This window comes from Acanthaster planci, linkage group LG18 (assembly GCF_054643075.1).
Source record: "Acanthaster planci isolate LZ-2023a linkage group LG18, COTS_SCS, whole genome shotgun sequence".
Lineage (NCBI taxonomy): Eukaryota > Metazoa > Echinodermata > Asteroidea > Valvatida > Acanthasteridae > Acanthaster > Acanthaster planci.
The window spans coordinates 336,846-346,973 of record NC_141794.1 but is presented as its reverse complement, the minus strand read 5'-3'; the positions used below and the strand labels follow the sequence as shown (position 1 = coordinate 346,973).

The 10,128-nt window shown below is 37.5% G+C and overlaps 1 protein-coding gene across 4 annotated transcripts; it reads right to left on the bottom strand.

Moving 5' to 3' along the window:
* Positions 1-732: 732 nt before the first annotated feature.
* On the bottom strand, positions 733-10,052 carry LOC110979773 (membrane progestin receptor beta-like). 4 transcript variants are annotated; one of them, XM_022235854.2, is made up of 3 exons: positions 9,911-10,052; positions 9,222-9,252; positions 733-8,559 (listed from the first exon to the last, which is right to left on the bottom strand). In XM_022235854.2, exon 3 carries the CDS (start codon positions 8,517-8,519, stop codon positions 7,524-7,526), a length of 996 nt encoding a protein of 331 aa, XP_022091546.1. In that variant the 5' UTR covers positions 8,520-8,559; positions 9,222-9,252; positions 9,911-10,052; the 3' UTR covers positions 733-7,523. The 4 variants fall into 4 exon arrangements, with proteins under 4 accessions (XP_022091546.1, XP_022091529.1, XP_022091555.1 ...); XM_022235837.2 differs by having other exon boundaries at positions 9,905-10,051; XM_022235863.2 differs by lacking the exon at positions 9,222-9,252 and having other exon boundaries at positions 9,911-10,051.
* Positions 10,053-10,128: the final 76 nt, after the last annotated feature.

Sequence of the window (10,128 nt, the reverse complement as noted above, 5' to 3'; positions counted from 1 at the left end):
CCGATCCGGCCGTCCGATCCGATCCGATGCACGGGCGAGATGGGTAACAATATATTGGTTTTCCGCGATTGATGCGGATCAACTTGTCCATTAATGATCATAAAAATAAACCACACATCCTAAATATCACAAAATTGTTTCGATCATATGTCTTCATTTGCATATGCTCAGTTCAAAATGGTCTAGTTTAACGCAACTTCATTAGTTCAATCAAGCTTAATCCCGACTTGCCGTGGGAAATTTATTATTAGTCGGGTAAGATCATTCGACAATGTGCTGTGATTTGACCGTAGTTGGGGTGAACATTTTCCTGGGTACGGGAACAGCTACGTGCCTGGGTGGGGCGTTTCAAGGCCATTGATTGGCTAAAAAGAAATAAGCCCACGTTTCGATGAAGGATCTGCTATACTTAAAACGTCCAGGGAGCGATGCTTTATCAATATTCATGCTACTCTTTAGATCTATTTTAAAGAAACGGAACACAAAAATGGAACAACTAGTGAAGTCTGCGCATGAATATTGGAACTAAAAGGTGAGGCGATAGGCTCCTAAAAGAAGTCACCTGCAAGCATAGCGGTACAGCATCTATCGCATAAAACTTAATATTTCCTAGCTATCAACAGGTGAATTTTCCTTCCATTTTCTTCTTCTCGATACTCGACTTGAACCTCAATTTAATTCCATAATTGAAACAACTTGAAACAGTAAAAACACCAAGAGACAAATGCAACGTCATTTCCGCACTGCAGCTAACTTTAATTTTTAAACACAAAAGCAAGCATGGATATATTGTGCGCAGACCATGTATCACACATTTCAGATATTTGATTTGAGAAAAGAGAGAGATTGGTGAGTTATCTCAGAGGTGACCACATGCTGTTTTCTGAACTAAAACCGACCCTTTCTTGAGGCTATATTTATTTGGAAACTAGCAGTTTTAAGAAACAAACTTGCCCCAAATCTTCTTCATTAAAATCCATTCATTTTTTCAAGAGTACTTCCCAAAAATTATTAAAATTCTGAACATTCTTCCAACACGGCTTGGATTATTTGTTTCTAAAATGAGACCATCAAAAACTGTGTTATTTAAATAAAGTAGCAGCGGTCTTGAACAACCTAAGGTGAAAAAATATCAATGGTTACTAAAACAATTGCACGTTAGTTCTAAAGAGCCTAGGGGTCTTTAAATGCAATCTTCTACATATATGTATTACCACGGTTACAAGCTAATTTCTTGATGCATGGAGAAAATTTTGAGCATTATTCAAGTCAACTGCACACAATAATAAAATAACCACTGAAGCATAACTGCATTTAGACCATTCACTACTAAAATAAAACATTAAATACAAGTACTAGATTTCTTCAGTTACAGAAAGAAAACAAAACTTAGCATTACCAAAAGCAATCACAGATTTCCAAGCTTTTTTTACAAATTGCATAATATTTTAGAAGGCTTTCATCATAAAATTTAGAGAAATATTAACAAATATGAAAAGCTCTGAATATCCCACGAAGAAAAATTCGAATATTCATGAAGTAATTTAGAAGTGTCCTGAGACTAGTAAACTATATAATCTACGCTTATCGAAGCAATCATACATCTTTACTGCACACAATAAAATACTACTGAAGTCTGCACTTATAATGTAATACACTTTCGCTATGTGTACGTGTCCCATTAAATAAACCTTCCAGCCTGGTTGGAACACCTCTTAATATATTTGAAGTGTTCTTAGAATATGGAAAACTTTTTCCTATATTCCATATTTTCAAGAGGAAGGAGAGGTTTATCTAAAAGCAAACTAGACTTTACAAAAACATCCAAGATGATTCCAAACTTGTGCAATGTGCATGCTCTCCGCACTTCATGAATGGAAGGTCCAACAGGCAAAGTATTTGTTCATTCAACATATCGTGAAAAGGACTGCCCACAAAGGCTAAGATAAGCCCGCAGGAATGGGGGTGCTATGGGTGCTGAAGCACCGCTAACTTTTTTGGACCAGGGTGCTGGTGTACAAAATAGCACCCCTAACCTTAACCACGTTAAGCCACAAACATAATCAAACTCTCCAATGTCAGAGATCAAATGAAAAAACCTTGATATTTATGATTTTACAACCTCAGCACCCCCTAAGAAAAATGTGTTCCCACGGGCACGGGCCAAGATCATGCATATGTATATCACTGAACTTTTGCCGGGAATCAACCAATCAGCATCAAGGATTCAAGTCTGCTAACAATTACAGTAGAAGTAGTCTATGTATTCAAAGACATTAACACACAATACAGCACTACATGCTTCAAGATGAACATATATGCATTATTTCATTACCGTACATTCATATTACTACAAGTATATTGTGTAAAATACACCAACTATGACCCTAATAGACTGAAAGTCATTACAGTATTGGTTACACATGCAGTGTACCTGTGGTCAGTCACACTAATCAACATAAAAAACACCTGTAATCATATCAGTATGTGCACTATATTATATCATGCTATGGATAAATGACTTGATTTTAGAACAAACTCGTAATTGTAGTAAGCAATCTTATTGATGGCTTTGCTTGTCAAATGTATAAACAAAAAGGCCAACATCTGATATTGAGATGTTTGCACATCCAATCAAGAAGCTCACATCAGCTCATTACTAGCTACCATGATTAGACGTGTCACCAACAACTGTCTGCATGACAAGATATGAATGACACTTGCACTGAGATAACATGATAAGATTAGGATGAGAAATCTTTGCCAGTGTTATGAAAGGTCACGCACTTTTATTCCTAGAAATTATTTAAAGAATCTTGACTTCATTTCATGAACGAAGTAAATTGTTCACAAGTGATTCTACATGTTTTTCTTTCCTCAACTTTTACAAGGCCTGCACACAGGGACTATTTTGGACCACCATATCTTCTTGGAGTCAAGGCAGAGTAATAGAAATATTAACATGCACAGTGTCACAGAAAATCAATTTTTTGAATTCTTTTATAAGTTCTTGTTATGCAAGCATTGTTTACCTCCTTTTACAATTATGAAAATGACAGTGTAGTTTTTAAAATCATCATGCATGGCCAGTTTAAGCTATTTATACCATTTCCTGACAATAATGAAGTTCAAATCAAGATTGTTCTGTAATCTATACATTTTGACACTACAGGGCAACTCCAGCTGGTGTCACAATGGCTACTCGTATTCAATGACAAAAACACACATGCACATGTATGTAATTATATAGAAATACAACATTGATAATCTACAAGTAAATGTTACCACCTTTGCACCAAAGTAAGACCTCCTACAGTGCCTACCTAAAAACTGCACATTAATAATCACAATACTCCATGAATGCAAATCACAAACGTCATCACTAAATTAATAAAAAATAGATTTTCTCATTTTTGTACATAATGTCATACGCATTGGAAAGAATTTTTTTTGTTTTTTTTTAAACAAGACTTTTTTACAATAAAATATGATTTAAATAGAGTACAATAGTCTTGAAGGTTCTGTTTGGTGCCTTTAATAATACACCACAGGACACATTCATTGCAAACTGAGCTGTGTGAGCAAGTCATTTATCAGTGTCTGTTTTTTTCCTTCATCTAAGATAACAACCGTAAAGTTAACTTCTTTTTGAGGTGTTTTCTTCATACTGAAAAAGATTAGCAACTGCAATTTTAGATGCAAGGCTGAAGCACATGTGACTCAACATATTATCAAACCCATCCGAAAGTGAAATCTTTCATCTGGTAAAACAAAACTAGACTTTGTTTATTTCACCTCGAGACTCCATATCAGAGTTACTATTCACTTATTACCAATTCTGCTGATCATACATCAAAACAAACGTGTTACAAGATGTTAGAAGTCATGCCTACTTACTTTTACCAACAAAAATAATAATACTAAATGAACGATGTCACACATTACAATCCATTAGTGCATACACTTTGCTAGTTCAAACGTCATTATCAAAGAACCCTGAAAGGTAATTGATTCCATACTAAATTTTGAATATATTGTGAGGAAGCCATGCCAGTGATGAATTATTTTCCTTCTAAATATAGCAGAGCAATTCTGCCTTCTGTAATTATCTTGAGTTACACACTGCCTCAAAGACTGCTCATCTGTATGTCTAGGAAAAATAAAGCAGCGTTCCCATGCAGCTGATTTCTGGATTACACTACACACTGTCCAAATCATACACTCCAACAGAAAATTTGTTACTAAGCTCTAAAGATCCAGTTTAGAAGTTAATTACTGAAGACTGCTCTCTTGAAAATAAACCTCATTCATTTGTTGATGACATGTACTGGAACTGTATGAGCACATGGACACAGTCAATCTCAGATGTACTCGTACATGTACATGGAAAACTGAGACAGAAAAGTGGAACAGTCCAGTAAATGTACAGAAAAGCAAACAGGAAGTTAGCCATTTATCATTTTATGGTTTTCGCACAGCATTACAGAATTTCACAGAAGACCTTCTCAATATCATGAGACTTCTTGGAACTGCTGATTTATTCAAACCCTGGAGGGAAAGTCTCTTAAGTAGCTCAAATGAAGATCACAGTACATGTACCATTATAGGTATGTACACTGCTTAGCTTTAAAGGCCTCTGTATTAAATTTACACCAGCAATTTTTTTCCCCATCTATATTATGCCTGGACACGAGGCCTCAGGGGACTGTGTGTTGGATGATTGCTCGACTGCCTTGCAGACATGTGAAAAGACCTCTGGGAAAATGAGAATAGAAAATTAAAATTCACGAGGAACTCTTTTCCCTGTCTCACGCTGGTCTGGAATTAACATGCAGTATGGTAACAAGATTCATTGCTGTCTTTCAGGCAAATGAATTTGGTGGTCTACGAGTTCCATGAAAAACAAAAGATGGTTTGAATCTTGCACTGATCAGCGCTTTCAGATTTCTTTTCTGCACCTGACAATGGATTCCATAAATAGTAAAACTTTACTTACAAGGTAGCAAACCTTTTGGATTTGTTTGCCAAAAAGAAACAGAAAAAACAGTTTTTAATTAATGTTGCAAAAGAACAGACATTTAGTAGAGTTCAACATGTAACAATGTTTTTGTTTGGGTGTTACATACATTGAGACTGCATCTACATGACAGAACAGCAAGAGATATTTGTCCAAGACAACACCTGCACAAGAAAGCCTGGTGATGTTTGCACCTCAGAGAATATGTAATTACATGTAGATTTATCACCTCAACACAGCTCAACTCACAAGCCATGATAATATCAAACTGACAACTAATTCCCTCAATTTTTGCCCAAATAAGGATTTTTGCCTTTCAGTTGGCACAACTAAAATATGAACTACAGCTACAGTGCAAAAAAAGAAAACAACAAATATTTGTGAATCTTAATTCTTTTTTCTGATTGACTTTTAGAAAATTCAGTTTTTCCATGAACAAAAATTCAATTCTACAGATAAAAAGAATTTATGAGGGCAAAGAAAAATGTCTCCCTAGCACCCCTACCTTTTATTTACTACACAAGCCTTGCAAAGTACTTAGTAGGAAACAAACTGCCTTTATCAGTGCACAATTACAAAAGCCATCAAAGTCAGCAAACAACCGTGAATATCATTTCCTGAAATCATCACACTATTATTACTGTGTATTCCTGCTAATTGAAAAAAAGATGGGAAGAAGTGAATACAGACAAAAAGGCATGTGTCCAACTGGCTCCCAACCCCCCCCCCCCAAATTGATTGGAGGGTACGTGCATTCATTCAGGCATGACAAGGCCGACATAACAATAGCAGTCTCCCGCCTAGACAGAGTACGGTTAGGTAATGGCAGGTTGGGGGTACAAGAGGAACACAGTTACTGTACAAGAGATTGTATGGGTAGTTGCTGTGCATGACAAAAATCATGCTGGTAAACATGACAGAAAGTCTGAATCTGAAAAAAATCTGCTGCAGTCAAAGTGTGGTTTCAACTGGACAGTTAACGGCTTTTTTGCCCACATGGTTAATGGTTTGGTGTACTTGCGTACATTTTCACATTTAATTTTTTGTCAACTCCCAGACAGTCTACTTTGGAATTTTCCAAAATCGTAACAACTCTATCTGTTTAAAATAATATCACCTTTGGACAGTTAACACTAGGCAAATCTCGTTTTAGGTCCATAAAAGCAAATTTACATCCATTCACACATCAGGTGTGATAAATTCTGTACATGTTACAGGTCAGTGAGCGTTCTAAACTCCATACAGCTGTACAGTGCATACAGTTCTTTGTGAGACTACTTAGAGTTTTCAAGAGATTCAAATGGATTATTGGAACAATGCTGAAAATGGAATATATACTGGTACTCTCATTATAAAATCATATCACACAGCATATTCCAACCAGCATGAACACAAACATCGCATGTATCATTCACAGAGTTTGCTACATTCACATGTACATTGGATGCTGTATGGACCCAAACAATCTGTACTCGTTGAAAGCTTAATTTGACACATGCATTGTACACTTCACTGGCCAGTTTATTCATAAACCAGTACTTTTTAGGATTATGATAATGTAGGACTTGAAACAAAATACATGTACATGTTTTCCTGACAAAGTTCAAACTGACCAAAATCAAAAATTAAGGAAAGCTACCATATACCGGTATCATGAGTTGAAACATCCAAAGACAAGTTGGTTTGTGTATGGGCTGTTTGTTGCTGTAGTCTGATATTAATTAATCTAAGTCCGGCACATGTGACTTTCAATTTTGTGACTTCATACTGTGCATCCCAGAAGTCTGTTGATGTACGACGTACAACATACAACGTACGACATACAACGTACAGCGTACAACGTACGACGTACAATGTACAACGTACGTACGACAGGTCTGTTTCTGAGTATAATAATTTTTATCGGTGTAATCATTGTGTGCAGTGCATTGCATGGAAAGGCTGCTTGCATCTATAGTTTAAATCCCTAGCAAAAACAGTTTAACACAAAATTAAATCACGTTGAAACAATTTATGTGTAGAAAAGTAATCAAAATGTATAAAAGCACAGAACATGCACATCATTTACTATTGAAAGTTTCTTTTTACTTATAAACTGAGTAACTGATTAAAAAAGCTCAACATACATGTTTGCAAGAACTCGTCACATTTTAACTCATACTTTTTGTTTGTTTTTAATGCACGCATGGAATACAGTCAGGGTACAATGTCTGTGTTACTTCAGTAGATGTTTCATCATGAAGGAACCACTTCGGAGCCAGCTACTCGTACATGTATGTACATGTATACCCATGTAAACACTGGTAATACATCAAGGTGAAGTTCGAAATCCTGGGCAACATTCAACCATTTTTTTGCATTTTGCATTGATACAATTAAACCTAATTTGAAACAGGTGAAATAATCATTTACAACATTTAAATTTAAAATAGTTATTCCAGCAAAAATATTATTTCAATTACTTGGGTACAAGTTTACGTATTGGTTCGTGATCCTTACCTAACTTTCACTCCTCTTTTTCTCGTTCAATTCGAGCCTTGATCTTCTCACGGAAAACAAAGACAACAGTCATATTGGCGATCATAAGTAGAACAAAGTAGCCATAGACTATCATGGGCGTGGGGGTGAAAAGGTTGGAGTAGATACTTCGTCTGTCAACGTAGTCTCGGTAGACGGCTTCCACTTCCATGTAGGACGTCAACGCCATGAATATGTGAAACAGTTGATGACCATGTCCTACAATGTCAAAGTTACCAGGGGAAAATTTCTGGGGGAAAGGGGCAGCAAAGAAAAAGGAGCCAGCTAAAAAGGAAGCCACCGAGAGCACCTGGTAGAAGAGGGCCAAGTCGTGGAAAATTGACAGCCCCTGGAACAGAAGGCGCATAACAACGGGGAACATGGTTATGATGTAACCAGCGGCCACAGAGGACATCTGCCAAACTTTGCGAGCGAAGGGGTAAGGTCGTTTGTAGCGATACTTGGAGTAACTGCAGCAGAAGCAAACTAAGAAGGAGAGAAACCAATGAAGGGGGAGGTAGAAACTTTCAGTGACATCATAAACCCAAGGCAGAGCACAGAAGTGAATATGGGCCATACCAGCAGAGAAGGCATACAGGCTGACACCCATGTAGTCGATGAAGAAACAGGTGTGATGAGCCACCTCATTAATTGATTGGAACAGGTGCGCGCAGGTGCTGAGAAACAGGTAGGTCATGCAGCTAAAGATGAGCATCTTGAACATTGGGGCATAAGGATCATGTTCCATGTCCAAGGTCGCGCAGAGCCGAATCCCCTGGAACATGATGGCCACGCAGGCGATAGCATGGGTCCATACGTTGAGGGATTCATTGTGGATCTGAAAGAAGCTCTTCAGGTAGAAGCTGAAAGGTTGGTAAGGCTTGCGGTATCCAATCTCTACGTATGGCTCACGGAACTGCAGTGGAACCTCCTCAGCTCGCAGACCAGGAGGCTGGTTATTCTCATAGCCAATTGAGATTTTCATCTTTCCCCCCACTTCCAAACCAATGTCATCTATCAAATTCCTGGAGAAAAATGACCAACAAAAATGAAATTGGACATTTAAACTTCCAGTTCTTTTAAAACACTTTCTTCAGCACAGAGACAACTAAGACAAGGCCCAACTTTGATTGATATAGCCAGATTTGAATGTTTAAAGACATTTATCCAATAAACGATTGGAACACTTGTTGCGTCTTAAGCCAAGAGGTTATTTCGTGACCATTTTTCAGACAGTCATCAAGGTTGGTTGTTATTCTGAGATTTTTCCATTACTTTCAAAATCTTTTGTCAGTACATGTATCACAGAGTACTGGAGAAAAAACTTTTGAAACCACTTTCATAAATATCAACTAAAGAAGGAGAACACATTTTTTGTAGGTCTATTTTATTTGAACTGGACACCAAATGATGAGTGTAAGGCTGCTGGAAAACCAAAAATAACAATTAGCTTCAAATCAATTAGATCCGACTGGTCGGATCCCTTCATGAATTTGGTATGAGAACTGGCATTGTTTTGCACATGACTCAATAAATGCACAGTTGTAAAAACTCTGATATACGTCTCTTTATCCAATTCAACTTGATCATTTTCTGTGTTGAGTAGATCCTTTGCTTCAGGAGTGCTTGCTGATGAAAACAGAAAATATTGGCCCAAAATTACTGTAAAACTAAAAGTTAAACTCACTGGCCAAGTGAAGTCACAGAAGTCGTTCCAGCTGAAAATGATGAATTCCAAATTGTGTCTTTAAATACAAGTATCGGCACATGGCCCTAACATTAGTTAGGTAAGGAAAGAGTTCCATACACGAACATACATGTAATTTGACACTGAGTGCACTGACTCCAAGTTTAAGACTGGTCTGAAAATTATTTCATGAGTAAACACTTTTGGTATTTTCCCTGCTAAATTTGACTCTTTACGATATGTTATTGCTTTCTGTTGGCTGATATTCCAGTGTAGAAAAATAACAATGTCTGTATTGGCCCAGGCCTAATGTACATGTACTAATGACTGTTATTGTTACTGCACTGTTACTCAGCGTTAGCCAGCTGGATCCGGAGGTGAACAAAATAATGACTGAAAAAAAAACATACAACATATTTGGAAAACTGAAAGCTAACCAAACCTCGCATTAAATCACGCAAACAAAGCAACCCCCACCCGATACTGGATTCAACACCGAGCTAGCTGGCCAGAACGGCAGACGTCAAATCATACACACGCGCAACCCTGACCATTGCCATAGCATCACTGACCGTCGACCCCGCCCAAACTGTTCACTCGCCGGCTTTCTGCTCAAAACTTATGGACCAAAAATTCCTCCTTTTTCCACCCAAAAATTTACCAGCTGTGGTCCGTTTACTTACTTTTACCTGCACACTACTCTCCAGTCTCAGCGTTACCATAACTTCTGAAGATATAACTGAGTTTTTGTCAGAATATCGCACTTTGGCGAAGAGACCTTCAGGACTACAAGCTGCTGTCCCGAGCAACTGGTTAATGGTTAACATGAATGGCGCCATCAAGTGTCACAAATTCGCCCGCCTCCAATATTAATCCTGCAAACAACGTCGCGCCGTCGAATCGTCAT